Genomic DNA, 15,382 nt, shown 5'->3' on the forward strand with positions numbered 1-15,382 from the left:
TATTTTTTGGTTTTTTTTTTATTTAAAAGATAATTGCTTTATGATTACAAAGAAATCCTCCATTTGGACTTACCTGTCAAAGTTCTTTTACTATAGCACTCTGAACTTTTTTATAATTTATGGAAATTTTTTTTTTAAAAAATGTCAATCCATAAAATTTTGATTTTTTTCTGTTGATTAATACTATATAGTTCTACATTCCCTGAAAAGGAGAGCTTTCACTTTTAGGTTTAACAGGTTTTATAAACAATTGAAATTTTTGCCATATATAAAATCTGTTTTATTACCACATTATCACATAACAGGCACGTAAAAATCAAAACCTAGAGTAAGAGACCCATTTTTCAAGCATTTTAAATGGTTCCAAAAGTACGTGAAAGGTCCAAAGACTTAAAGGTTTCAATTTACACAACTTCTATGCACTCTGTTTTGCACTGAAATCAGCCATTCAGTGAAGTAAAAACATGTTCCACTGCTTCAGTATCTTCCTTTGATATAGAGTGATGCCTTCCTGTTGCCCAACAGGAACTGGAGTACTTACAGTCTTCAAAACATTGTGAACAGGAAGTGAGCACTGATGGCTTTGTTGCTGTCCTTCAGCTGGAAACCTATATCCAGCACCTGGTCCCTGTGGTAGCATAAAGTTCATTGCAATTTCATTTAACTCATAACTGGTGTCTATAATCTCTGCAATCCACCAGTCAGTCATACACGCATGCCACGAACATCCCCCTTCTCAAGTTGTGAATCTGAATATTATCCTGCTGTTTCTGAGGTGTTGGCCAAACGAACAAAATTTCTTCTTTCCTGCTCTTTAAAGTGCATGTAATATGAGTTCGCCCATCAATTTGAGTCCAAAAATGTGTCTTCTGAATTCCCTCACAGGAGTAGCTGTTTGAACCATTCTTCTCTTTTCTGCTCACTGAATTCTTCTATTTTCTCTTTGGACAAAAGAATGAGGGCTGTGGATGTGTAAGTTTCATGACTCTCATAAAATCCCCAGCATTCTGAATCGCAGCTGTATTTGGTTGGAAAGATTATGTTTTGTAGCACGGTGCTTCAGCAGGCCTCCTACACCATCACCAGGCTCCTTCCCGTGACCAGTAGCACTGTATACCCAGTCAGTTGACACTAGTGACTTACTCAATTCAAACATCTGGGAACAATTTTTAAAATGAGTAGGAGCAACAGCAGAAATAATGATGATCTTCTCTGCCCCTGTTTGCAGTTGAAGAATTTTGCACATTGCTAGCAAAGCATGTCATGTCCCGTGCCATCACTTATAACTGCAACACTTGTGATCTTGTTTTGAAAATATGTCACTCTTGTAAAATTTGAAACTTAGTCATTACTCCAATGATGCCCTTGTACTTCTTGTGGGGCAATTACAGACCAGTTCTCAGAAAATCACAGTGAAGCACTAAACATAGTTCTTCGGTCTGTACACACCCTGTCACTTGTGCAATGTGTTGTTGTTGCAACTTATTCATTTGTTGGTGTTATTGCTTTCACTGACCATTTACCAAGTTCATCAATGACACTGTCAAAGGTCACAGTTTTCATAATCAGTTTATTTTCCTCCCATGTCGTGTATGTAATTTCTGCAGAGTTATCTGCTACATCTTCCAGGCCAAATGTCTGCAAAGACAGTCCTCCCTTTCCAGGGTAGTCACCATATTCTTGAAACAAACAAGTCTCTCGCTTTTTCACAGACTACTAATTACTTCACATGACCAGTGGAGGTTTCATATGTTGCATGCTACAGTATGTTCTTCAAAGTTACCATGCAAAGTTCAATATTCATGCAGTAGACACATATAGAGACATCTCTAGGTGGGTGTGGAACTATCCACTTAGGTCGTAGTGCATAAAATTTTGATCTTCCAATATGTGAAGTTGTATACCGTAATTGCTCTTACAAATTGCAAAAGTTTCTTTAATGCTGCGAGTCACGTACCACTTCACTTTCACAACTTTTTGACCTTAAACTGTTACAGTTATAGTGTCTTTTTCGTTGACACTCTGGTGAGAACAGTCCCATTTATCTTCCAGATGAAATGACTGTGATTTTTGAACTTGAGGTGCTTCTACAGGATGGCCATAATAGGGATCTGGTCTTCCAAAGACTCCTTTAACAGACCTCACATTTCTTGATTTGTCTACTATGTACTTTGATAGTGACGGAGCATGGTTCAAAATTGTTTTCTTTGAAAATTTCTCTGGAATAATAGTTAAATCTTGCACCTTTTCACTACACAGTATTCAACAGCTGAGTTAATATTAGTGATAAATTCCTGGCAAGAGGTGTGAGAATGCTTTGGTTCATTTTCCTCTGAAGATGTAATTTCTACTTTGAAAGTGTGGTCAGTTTTGCTGTAGTGTATTCATCCATAGCTTTAGTAATTTCTCTGCACTTTCTTGATGCATAGAGCTAGCTTATGACTGGACTGCACTGACTGTGGTTTCTTAACAGGACTAACACCTACCTCTGTAGTTGACTGATTCAAGGTATTTAATTCTTCCTCTATTGACGCAAAATCTGCATCATCTGCACCATGGAAGGCTTCACCTTGTTCAGGTACTATCATTGTTGTTATTCTGTCATAACATATAGAACACAAAAAGTCATCACTGGAAACATTTTCACTTTGAAACAGCATCTTCAAATGAGAACAGTCATTCCCAACCTGAACAATGTCTGTTTTTGTTTGTTTGTCTTATATATCACTCTTTTATGGACATGCAAATAGTCAGCACACTTCACTCTCCTGTGGCCCCAGTCAGAAGACATTCCAAACAGTCCTTTTCACAAAACACACTACAACTGTGCCAACTGGTAAATTCCTCACAAGAACACAGAACTCACTCGGTGTTCTCAGATTTCTTAGAAGCCTCTTCAGTAAACAAATTAAAACCTGCAATGAACAACCATGGCAAAGAAACTGACAAGAAACTACAACAAAGTGTAAGAAATATCTGCAACAATGAAAGTGAAAAGAAATAACTGTAACAAAGAAAGTGATAAGAAATAGCAGCAATGAAGACAATAGAAATAAACATTATAACAAAGAAATGAGTAAGAAACAACTTCACTGAAAACATACGTTACCACTGAAAGTTAAAAAAAAAATATTTTTAAAAATTAAAATAAACGTAAAAGTGGAAGCTCTCCTTTACAGGGAATATAGTACTACATGGTACTAATTAACAGATAATAATCTAACTTTTCTGGATTGGCATTCTTGAAAAAAAATTTCTGTAAATGATTAAAAAAAAACAAAAGGTGACAATAAAAGAACTTTGAGAGATATGTCCAAATGGAGGCTACCATTGTAATGATAAAGCAATTATCTTTCAAATAAAAAAAAACTCTAACAAAATATCTAGAACTGTTACAGAGATACAGCATTTAATTCACATCTTCAAAATAGTGTTCGCTGTGTCATCTTTGGAGGCCTGTATCTCGGGGCAGGAATTTTTTAGAGAAAACAAAAAAATATTTGTTTCATACTTACTCCCAAATTTTAACATATGCTAAATTCAATAACATCCAAGACTATGAAGGCAACCCCTCTGCCTGAAGTGATACAGATTATACCAGTTGAAGTATTCACCTCTTCATGAGAAAGAAGAGTTTATGTGAGACTATTGTACGTATATTTTCTTTTCCCTCTGCAATGAAGATATGCTCTTAATAATTTTCATTGTTTTGATCACTGGTAGCTAACTTGTGCCAGTCTTTGTTTCTAATGAATTATTCTCATTACCTAACACTTTGACTCGTAGCCTTCTTACTTCTTTCTTCAGGACCTCATTAATTTTTTATTTAATGAAGCAGCTGCTGTGTTAAACTAAGTATTAAAGTGTTTTCTTTTGGGTGGACAAGTGATTTGCGATACCTTCCATAAATTTTGTTGTATTTTTTTCAGCATAATTAAGAAAACAGATGGCCTCTCATGTATATTTCAGAATACACGTAATTTATCTGTATAGTGTTGCAGTTGTGAGACTCTCAGCATATTTCCAATCACTATTTTTGTAATCAAAGCTATAAAATACTAATAATTGATCATTCCTGTTTGTTGTTTGAAACCAATATTAACCGATTCAAGTTCTGGATTTGTTGAACATGCTGCTAAGACTTTGTATGGTTTGCAGAAGCTGCTTCATTTGAATGATAGGAAAGTTCCTTTATAAGGCAATAAATAGTTAGCCCTTTCTCGTACCTAGATATTGTTCTCTTGCATGTGACAACCCTTGTTAAATGCTAACATAACAAGAGATTCCCTCCTTTCTGTGAAAGTACTCTGGAACAGTCATAAAAAATCAAGTTTCAGCTTTTTCAGTTGTTATACTATCGCTAACTTATCTTCTAAAATCCATTGTCTAATTTTTTCTGGAAAATGGAACCACATATCCCTTTCAGCATGTCTGGCATTTATTCTGCAACAAATTCAAAATAGTATTCTCTCAAGCCACATTCAAATTGCCAGTTATAATAGTCCTGTGCAACGTATCTCTTTATGATGCATATTTTCAAACTTCTTGAGATAGCAATATTTTTAATCAGTTGATGATTCATAGTGTATTGTCCCATAGAGATATCTTGCAAATGAGCACATATCAACAGATGCATGGAGATCACAATTCTGGCTCTTCCTGTGCATACTTTAGTTACATCCATTATTTTGCCATTGGCACAATTCCACAGCAAACTGGCATGTACTATAGTTCTTCTGCTGAGGAAGCAATGAACTGGTATTCAGAGAAACCATTGTATTAGGAATTATGTTATATCAAAGTGCCACATCCTGCCACTAATTTCCTCCAGTGGCTATAGGATTTTGGAATATTATACTGAAGTACACAGTCTGGGCCCATAATCTGTTAGCAGAGAATTTTACAGATGGTATCTGATTGGAACAGACATTTATTGCTCAGATGTTAACAAGATAAAACTATTACATGAAAATTCTATTACAAATTATAACATTGAGTAAAAAAACACCAAGTGCTCATAGTTACACCAAAGCAACCAAAAAGACACTTTAACAAAAGATTTTAAACCCTCAGAATTTAAAAGTAATTTGTCTACTTTTAGATTGTGTTAGAACTTTTGAAGATTTTTTAAAAAAATGCTAAATACTGATTTTTTTGCCACACATATTACAACAATAATTGCCCTACACTTGTGAGTTAAACTTTATATACATAATCTTCTCTCTTACAGCTGTGTTTTCATGTATAAGTTACTTGTGTTCCAGGTACAAAGATGGAAAGGAACTGCAAAGTGGTGAACATATTGTGATAGAAACAGATTCAGAGGCTTTGGTAGTAAGCAGTCTCAGTATTCAGCATTTTCAGGAATCTGATGTTGGTGTGGTAAGTTAATATGCTTCAGCATCTTTTCATTAGAACCAGGTCATTTTTTTCATATTTCTACATATATTTCATGTGACTCCAGAAACTTACAACACTTAAAATGTTTCTGGTAAACTGATTTGGAGCATGTCTGTTACATTATTTTTATACAGACACATTGTTACTCCAACTGGAAAATGAATTACATAAAGTGTAACAAGAAATATAAGTTTGTCTAAACAGTTGCTGCCCTCACACTAAATCATTACAGGGGCACTTCCATAAGAGACATTGTCTCCACTTAAAGATTTTTCTATAATCTACCTACTCTTTTTTTAACTTATTCATGGAGCTACTCAGCTTGGGCCAATCATAATGCCTGAGGAGAGAACAAGCTCAACATTTGTATTGCTTGTTACTGAGGAAGTCTTTCTCAAGTCACTCTCAATACTGTACAGATGATTTATTTATTAACTTGATTTATAGATTTTTCCAAAGCTTTATCTTGCTGTCCTGCAAAATTTCCTAAGCTTGAATCATTCTGGCCTCTTTACATGTTCCTGTGGTACTATGTCAGGCAACAGATGATGCCCAATGTAAATTTTACCCAGGAAACTATTGAGTCCAGAAGCCAGCACGCTTATGTGTGTTTGTCACGAACATAATAGTAATCATAGCAGCTGATAACACAAGTGTTGTCTCTTGCTTGACATAGGCCCTGTGTTGTTTTCAATGTGTATGTTGTTGTGTTCTGTTCTGTGTGTCAAGTGGTGTGTTCTAATTTTGTGTACATGTGCAGTTCATTAAATTGTATGATTTTAGGCACATAACATATGATTACACATCAAATTACACCACAAACACTGAAGTGACAACACTACTTATCACAGACAAATTACATGGTATCTTTTTTTTTTTAATGGAAATATTATTCGAAGGTTTGATGCCCGTAATATGAAACACATAAAAAGCAGTGTGAAACACCATAATAAGACATATGTTAACAAAATATCTCAGGTTCTTTTTGCATTGCAGTTTCATAGAAACTAATATGTGGGTTCATGTAGAGAAATATTATTGTGTGGTACATTTATCACTGATCATTTCAGGGTAAGTTAATTTCTGTGAATTCATGTAACTGAGACAAAAGAGCTGCTATGTGGCAACCACAAGAATTTAATGGAAACTGCTTCTCATCTTTGCATATAAATTAAAATGATGATGAAGTTAGATAATGTAATTAAAATGCAAACTTTGTAAATTATTTTCACCGCTCTGTGCCCTTTAATATTGCCAATATTCAAATAAAATATTGTGGTCATGCAAATGGCTGACAACAATAAATTATAACCTCATGCTGTATTGCATGTTCTGATACTGTGGAAAAATAAGTCATTAGTTTAGTAACATATAGGGATGCTAAATATACATGAATAAACATTTTAAGAGCAAATAAACACATGTATTTAACCAAAGTGCAATATAAGTACACTTACAATGTCTCTCACATCTATCCTCATCCAAGATCAAGACCAGAATAAGTAATTGCATAAAATCATTTGACTGTTTCACAGTTATTAATATTTTTAACATACAACAAACAATAATATACATAATAAAGCAATATCCTTTTTAAATACAGTTAAGTTGAATTTTAAATATTTTTCCTGTGCATTTTTACATATGTCTTTCAAGAATCATAAAAGATTTAATTCATTGCTCTGTTCATAATTGTATATGAATATATATTGTTCTCCCCAGGGCAAACAGTCCAATGGCCTCCAGGGATCATTGGCCCACAAATGCACATCGTTTTTGTGGACGGTAATTACACTATTACTGGGTCTGCACTGTCGCAATTGACCACCTTGTTCACACTTGTGAAAGAGACACTTTACGTTAGTTTGAGTTCATGATTACAATATGTATCAGCTCCTTCTCAGAACGCTCATGATTGGTTAAGCATGATTACATTAATTGAGTGTTAAAAGTTTTTAGGTATTAGATGACATTATGGGCACTGTATTCTTGACTTTTGGCCAACTTGTACATTACAATTACTGAAAACAGTCTGGCAAATTTACATTCCCTGGAAAGATATTGACTGACTCCTCCATTCCAGTTAAAGGCAATGGGAAAAACCAGATACTCCTAAAAACCAAACCCAGAGTCTTAAGACTGTTACCAAGTCCTTTACAGATTATGTTACTTCACTTACGAAGAATGTAGTTAGAAATCAAAATTATTGTGTTATGATTATGAAATTCACAAAAACTTATTTATTTAATTGGATAGATAAACAATCTGTTCACCAAGCGGCGGCAGAACATACACATAAAAGACGGTTGTTATTGGCAACCTTTTGGAACCAGTGGCTCCTTGTTCACGCAGAAGGGTTGGAGGGAGAGGAAGAGAGGTGAAGGTTTTATCCATCCAATTCAATAATTTTGACAAAAACATATTTGTTACGTAAAGGACATTATGACATTCATTTGAAAGATTGTTTTTTGTATATCGGAAACATGAATTAATTCAAAAGTCTTTGCCAAAAAAAGGTTTGATAAACAGTTCATGCTGATAATGTTTGCAGAAGTACAAAGTTTTCACAATCTTAGTTTGTGAATAAATAACTAATTCTTCATTAGTTGCGTTGGTGGTGGCAATGTGGGTGTGGTACACTGCAACAGAAGTCCATGGTTCAACATGTGGTTGGTTGGTGCAGTGCGTTGCCTCAAGGTCAGGTACACGCCTCTCTCGGCAATCAGCTGTTGAATCTGGCTCTGCCCCGCAGGCGGTCAGCTGGTCTGGTCCTGCATGCTCACTTTGTTACCATGATGATTACCACGAGTACATGAAATAGCACAAAATACAGGATTAATATGTTACAGCAATGGCAGTTTAGCTGTAAAGAAGTTTTGTTAGTTTGCATTCATTCCACATTTATCTTTGTATGTGAATTTTCTTGTACGTAATATGAAGCTATATGTCACTCCAGTTTTTGAACATATTTTGGTTGTAGGCACTCATTGTTTTCAACAACCTACACAAAGCATCACTTTTTTATTGTGGCATAGCATTTCTAACATCCCACATCGTCTGTAGGCATTGTGATGAGTATTCGTCACAGGCTTGTCGGGTTGCAGCGTTTTTAGTTTTCATGGTTGGTGCACCTGGCATTGCAGCATTCAGGTGCATTATTTTGATCTGATATTGTGTGCCTCGTGAGTAAACACATCTCATTTCCACTCACGAGACACAGTGCCTGTCTCTTTTTCATAATGAACAATTCTAAGGATACATGCATGTAAGGTGAAGCATTACTCAACTAAATACTTAACTGAATAATTGAACTCACTGATAATTATATCAGTCACTTGATTTCTGTGATTACACAGTTTTTGTCTGTTTTTGCACACATTTTGCAGACATTGTCTGCTTGTGTCTGTGTATGTGCGGTTGGATATGGGTGTGTGTGCTATATACAGGGTGTTACAAAAAGGTACGGCCAAACTTTCAGGAAACATTCCTCACACACAAATAAAGAAAAGATGTTATGTGGACATGTGTCCGGACACGCTTAATTTACATGTTAGAGCTCATTTTAGTTTGTTCTTACACGTAGGCTCAATGGAGCACGTTATCATGATTTCATACGGGATACTCTACCTGTGCTGCTAGAACATGTGCCTTTACAAGTATGACACAACATGTGGTTCATGCATGATGGAGCTCCTGCACATTTCAGTCGAAGTGTTCGTACGCTTCTCAACAACAGATTCGGTGACCGATGGATTGGTAGAGGCAGAACAATTCCATGGCCTCCACGCTCTCATGACCTCAACCCCCTTGACTTTCATTTATGGGGGCATTTGAAAGCTCTTGTCTACACAACCCCGGTACGAAATGTAGAGACTCTCCGTGCTCGTATTGTGGACGGCTTTGATACAATATGTCATTCTCCAGGGCTGCATCAGCGCATCAGGGATTCCATGCGACGGAGGGTGGATGCATGTATCCTCGCTAACGGAGGACATTTTGAACATTTCCTGTAACAAAGTGTTTGAAGTCACTCTGGTACGTTCTGTTTCTGAGTGTTTCCATTCCATGATTAATGTGATTTGAAGAGAAGTAATAAAATGAGCTCTAACATGGAAAGTAAGCATTTCTGGACACATGTCCACATAACATATTTTCTTTCTTTGTGTGTGAGGAATGTTTCCTGAAAGTTTGGCCGTACCTTTTTGTAACACCCTGTATACATATATAAAACAAAGATGATGTGACTTACCAAACGAAAGCGCTGGCACGTCGATAGACACACAAACATACACACAAAATTCAAGCTTTGTCAACCAACAGTTGCTTCATCAGGAAAGAGGGAAGGAGAGGGAAAGACGAAAGGATGTGGGTTTTATGGGAGAGGGTAAGGAGTGATTCCAATCCCGGGAGCGGAAAGACTTACCTTAGGGGCAAAAAAGGACAGGTATACACTCGCACACACACCCATATCCAACCGCACAGACACAAGCAGACAATGTGAAAGCACCCACGTGATTTACCAACTGACCTGCCTACACTGTGATGCTTTCTATGTGGGAATGACCAGCAACAAACTGTCCATTCCCATGAATGGACACAGGTAGACAGTGTTTGCTGGTAATGAGGATCATCCTGTGGCTAAACATGCCTTGGTGCACGGCCAGCACATCTTGGCACAGTGTTACACCGTCCGGGTTATCTGGATACTTCCCACTAACACCAACCTATCTGAACTCCGGAGATGGGAACTTGCCCTTCAATATATCCTCTCTTCCCGTTATCCACCAGGCCTCAATCTCCGCTAATTTCAAGTTGCTGCCACTCATACCTCACCTGTCATTCAACAACATCTTTGCCTCTGCACTTCCGCCTTGACTGACATCTCTGCCCAAACTCTTTGCCTTTAAATATGTCTGCTTGTGTCTGATATGTGTGGATGGATATGTGTGTGTGTGCGAGTGTATACCTATCCTTCTTCCCCCTAAGGTAAGTCTTTCCGCTCCCGGGATTGGAATGACTCCTTACCCTCTCCCTTAAAACCCAAATCCTTTCGTCTTTCCCTCTCCTTCCCTATTTCCTGACGAGGCAACCGTTGGTTGCGAAAGCTAGAATTTTGTGTGTTTGTTTGTGTGTCTATCGACCTGCCAGCGCTTTTGTTTGGTAAGTCTCATCATCTTTCTTTTTAGATATATTTTTCCCACGTGGAAGTCCCCCCCCCCCCCCCCCCCTCTCTCTCTCTCTCTCTATATATATATATAATTTTTCCTTCGTAAGATATATATATATATTCCTCAAATCCTGCCCTGAAATGAGATCCATCCTTCATGAAATCCTCCCCACTCCACCAAGAGTGTCTTTCCGCCGTCCACCTAACCTTCGTAACCTCTTAGTTCATCCCTATGAAATCCCCAAACCACCTTCCCTACCCTCTGGCTCCTACCCTTGTAACCGCCCCCGGTGTAAAACCTGTCCCATGCACCCTCCCACCACCACCTACTCCAGTCCTGTAACCCGGAAGGTGTACACAATCAAAGGCAGAGCCACGTGTGAAAGCACCCACGTGATCTACCAACTGACCTGCCTACACTGTGATGCATTCTATGTGGGAATGACCAGCAACAAACTGTCCATTCGCATGAATGGACACAGGCAGACAGTGTTTGTTGGTAATGAGGATCACCCTGTGGCTAAACATGCCTTGGTGCACGGCCAGCACATCTTGGCACAGTGTTACACCATCCGGGTTATCTGGATACTTCCCACTAGCACCAACCTGTCAGAACTCCGGAGATGGGAACTTGCCCTTCAGCATATCCTCTCTTCTCGCTATCCGCCAGGCCTCAATCTCCGCTAATTTCTAATTTCAATCTGCCGCCGCTCATACCTCACCTGTCTTTCAACATCATCTTTGCCTCTGTACTTCCGTCCCGACTGACATCTCTGCCCAAACTCTTTGCCAAACTCTTTGCCTTTACAAGTGTCTGCTTGTGTCTGTGTATGTGTGGATGGATATGTGTGTGTGTGCGAGTGTATACCTGTCCTTTTTTCCCCCTAAGGTAAGTCTTTCCGCTCCCGGGATTGGAATGACTCCTTACCCTCTCCCTTAAAACCCATATCCTTTTGTCTTTCCTTCTCCTTCCCTCTTTCCTGACGAGGCAACCGTTGGTTGCGAAAGCTTGGATTTTGTGTGTATGTTTGTGTTTGTTTGTGTGTCTGTCGACCTGCCAGCACTTTCATTTGGTAAGTCACATCATCTTTGTTTTTAAATATATTTTTCCTTCGTGGAATGTTTCCTTCTATTACAAATATATATATATATATATATATATATATATATATATATATATATATATATATATATATATATATATATATATATATATATATATATATATATATATATATATATATAGATGATGAGACTTACGAAACAAAAGCGCTGGCAGGTCGATAGACACACAAACAAACACAAACATACACACAAAATTCTAACTTTCGCAACCAAGGGTTGCCTCGTCAGGAAAGAGGGAAGGAGAAGGAAAGACAAAAGGATATGGGTTTTAAGGGAGAGGGTAAGGAGTCATTCCAATCCCGGGAGCGGAAAGACTTACCTTAGGGGGAAAAAAGGACAGGTATACACTCGCACACACACACATATCCATCCGCATATACACAGACACAAGCAGACATTTGTAAAGGCAAAGTAAGTAAGTCAAAATCATAAAAGCAAAAAATTCCCATGTATCATGCTATAGTTGCTCAAGGAGGGCTCATTTTGCTTAAAATTGTTAATATGATTACCATACCATTGTGACTCCTATGTCAAAAACATTGAAATTTCTGGGGCTTTAGTTACCACCTCAGAGTCAAGCAAAACATTACATACATACAATTACAAACATAGGAAAAAATTAAAACTGCTGACATACATACATAGATACCAATTAATAAAGCACAGAAATCATACTTCAATGAGTATTTACACGAATAAAACTTTTGTTTCTTCTTTCATACACCATGACACATTAATGTTCATTTGTTCTGCAGTAATGAATGGTTTCAAATCATGGTGTGGGTATAATCCTTTCACTGTTAAAGTTCTTGGGTGTGCAACAAGGTAGCAACCTTCATGCAGTATCTTTACAATCAAGTGTGGCCCTGTGTATAAGAATTGCCACCTTTCATTGGCAATTTTTAGACTAGAGGTTTTGGTTACTCCTCAGCAAGACAAGATTGCTCTCTCAGTTCTCATGAATAGCCTTTTGTTGTTTGTTACATTGGTGTCTTCTGATTTATGCCTGTTTGTCTAAAGGTATTAAAGCTTACTCAAACTTTTCCTCTATTGTCACCTGTCTTGGTATCTGCAGTAATCGTTTAAGTCATTAATTTGACTCAGGTTTGGGTGACATGAGTTCAGTGGGTGTAATGCCTGTTGACTCATGAGACAGGTTTGTTATAGATGTTCTCGAGCAGCAGAACATACCGTATCCATTTAGTACGCTGAGTGTATGCATATACAAACCAGTAAAGCTCTTGGAAGCTCACTGGGTTGGCTCGGGGGTTGAACATTGATATCAAAATATGTTTCACTTCTTGTTTTCCATCTATTACATCTGAAATAGGTGGCATTATCTGACAGAAAGGTGGCAGGTTTCCCCACGTGCAGTGTGTAATCACTCACAAGTTTTCTTACTGTGGAAGCAGAGGTGGAGTTATTGACAGGATAGATTTTTATAAATTTGGATTATCCATCATACACAGCTACTAAATACTTGGTAGCCCCCTCCCAACTGTTGGAAGGGGTACCCTAACAACTTTTGCTGCTAATTGTAGGGGTTTTGGAGGGATGATGGCATGAAAGTCATTGAATATGCTACAGTTTGTGGGCTCTATCCTCTGGCTAATCACGTAGGTTCTTTTTAGCTTCCTAACCCACTTCTGTAAGTTAGGAAAATAACGATATGTTGCAATTTTGTTCACACATTTCTTTTCAAAAAAATGCCCCCAGGTGTGGTGTGTGTAACAGATAATGTTGTCTGTGCACTCCCTCACTCCCTCAAGGAGAGGGAAAGATGAAAGGATGTGGGTTTTATGCGAGAGGGTAAGGAGTGATTCCAATCCCGGGAGCGGAAAGACTTACCTTAGGGGCAAAAAAGGACAGGTGTGTACGCATTCCTACAGGAATGCGTACACACCAGTTCTATGTATCCAGTTATTGTCTATGGAAGAGGATACCGTTTTGTATCTGATATTGTTTTCTCAGGTCACTGACCATACCACTCTTTAATAAGTCTATTAGTCTTTTGTGATGGGGATCTGCTTCTTGCAAGTCCCAAATATTTTTACACATACACATATATTTTTGTCTGCATCCTGCATCTTGTAATAACAGAATTTAGTGCTCCACTGACTGTTCAACCAGTTCTATGGATTACAGAAAACGTGGCAAGTATGACAGTGTGTTGGCCACTACATTGTCTTTACCCTTCACATGCCTTACCTCAAAATCATAATCTCGCAATGCTAAAACCCACCGGGTTAATCTAATATGCAATAATTGGCATTTCAAAATGAAGCTGAGATTTTGATGATCACAGAGGACCACTACATGCCTGCCACAGACAAAATAGTGATACTTGTTTATAGCCCACACTACTGCTAAAATTTCTAGTTCCGATGCCAAGTAAGCACACTCATAGCCACAAGAGTCATGGCTATTGAATCCAGTGATCTTTACTTCTGTTTGTCCCAACAAACTGTCAATTTGGGACAAACATGCGCCCAACCCAAGGTTGGCAAGGTAAAACTCTGTATTCGTATCAGGATGGTGCAGTATCCTGGAATTGACTAGTGCTTGCCTGAGGTAGTCAAATGCGTTTTTTTAATTCCTGTGATAAAAACTATGGCGTGTTTTTCCACAACAGGCTCAGTACTGCATCGCTGTTTAACATTGGTGCTGGCATGAAGCATCTGAAAAATGATGCCAGGCCTAAGAAGACTTTTAATTGCTTCTCGTGCTGGGATAAGGCACATGTCTTATTGCGTCCCACTTCCCTGGGTCATGCTTGATCCCGATAGGTGTCACAATGTGTCCTAAAAACTTCATTTCCTCATGTCCAGTTTTTTACTTTTTCAGGTTTACTGTGACACCTTTGAATAGACTCTCTTTCTTGCTCCAAGGAACAGAGTAGGTAGCTTGGTAATATGTCTCATGCAGTTTAACTTGCTGTCATAAATGTATTCTGTTATTATGCCTGATTTCTCTGAGAATACTGCTGCATAATGTTTTAGCAGGTGTGTGAGTTGTTACTACTGATTTTCATTGAGATAATTTGACTCTGTGGTCTTAGTATCGATATCCGTTTTTATGACGTTTATCTCACTCTCGCCATTCCTACGTATATGTGGGTAGTCTTTCTACATATACTCAAAGGTGATGTACGATAACTTTGGCTGGTCATAAGAAACATTTAACCCCCTACAATATTGTCCATGCAGGATGGTTGTCTTTATCATTGCCAGGACTACAATTCTGCCTTTATTCCTTAGTGAACAGACAGCCCGAGAAAGATCTATTTTTGTATCTCTCTCTCTCAAAAATCCCCATCCCAGTATACAGGGAACCACCAGATTCCTTACAACTAGGAATGAGCATTTAATTGCTTCATTTTCCACTTGTATAATGGCGTGCTCCTGGTTCTGGGTTCGTCGCATTTGTCCACATATGGCTCCGACAATTTGCAGTTCTGTTCAGGCAATGACAGTAACTTACTTACCTGGTTTATGTATATGAATCTGTTGAGAGGCCAGACAGACTTGTGGTTCCTGAAGAGGGGCAGCAGCCTTTTCAGTAGTTGCAGGTGCAACAGTCTGGATGATTGACTGATCTGGCCTTATAACACTAACCAAAACAGCCTTGCTGTGCTGGTACTGCGAACGGTTGAAAGCAAGGGGAAACTACAGCCGTAATTTTTCCCAAGGG

General features: G+C 38.1%; 1 protein-coding gene across 1 annotated transcript in view; it reads left to right on the forward strand.

Moving 5' to 3' along the window:
* Nucleotides 1-15,382, forward strand: part of LOC126162232 (obscurin) — a 720,647-nt gene that overhangs the window by 456,887 nt on the left and 248,378 nt on the right. Inside the window, exon 31 of the mRNA XM_049918601.1 lies at nt 5,265-5,382. Within this exon, the coding sequence (XP_049774558.1) occupies nt 5,265-5,382 (118 nt within the window). The remainder of the gene's footprint in view (nt 1-5,264; nt 5,383-15,382) is intronic.

The sequence above is a fragment of the Schistocerca cancellata genome, chromosome 2 (assembly GCF_023864275.1).
Source record: "Schistocerca cancellata isolate TAMUIC-IGC-003103 chromosome 2, iqSchCanc2.1, whole genome shotgun sequence".
Classification (NCBI taxonomy): domain Eukaryota; kingdom Metazoa; phylum Arthropoda; class Insecta; order Orthoptera; family Acrididae; genus Schistocerca; species Schistocerca cancellata.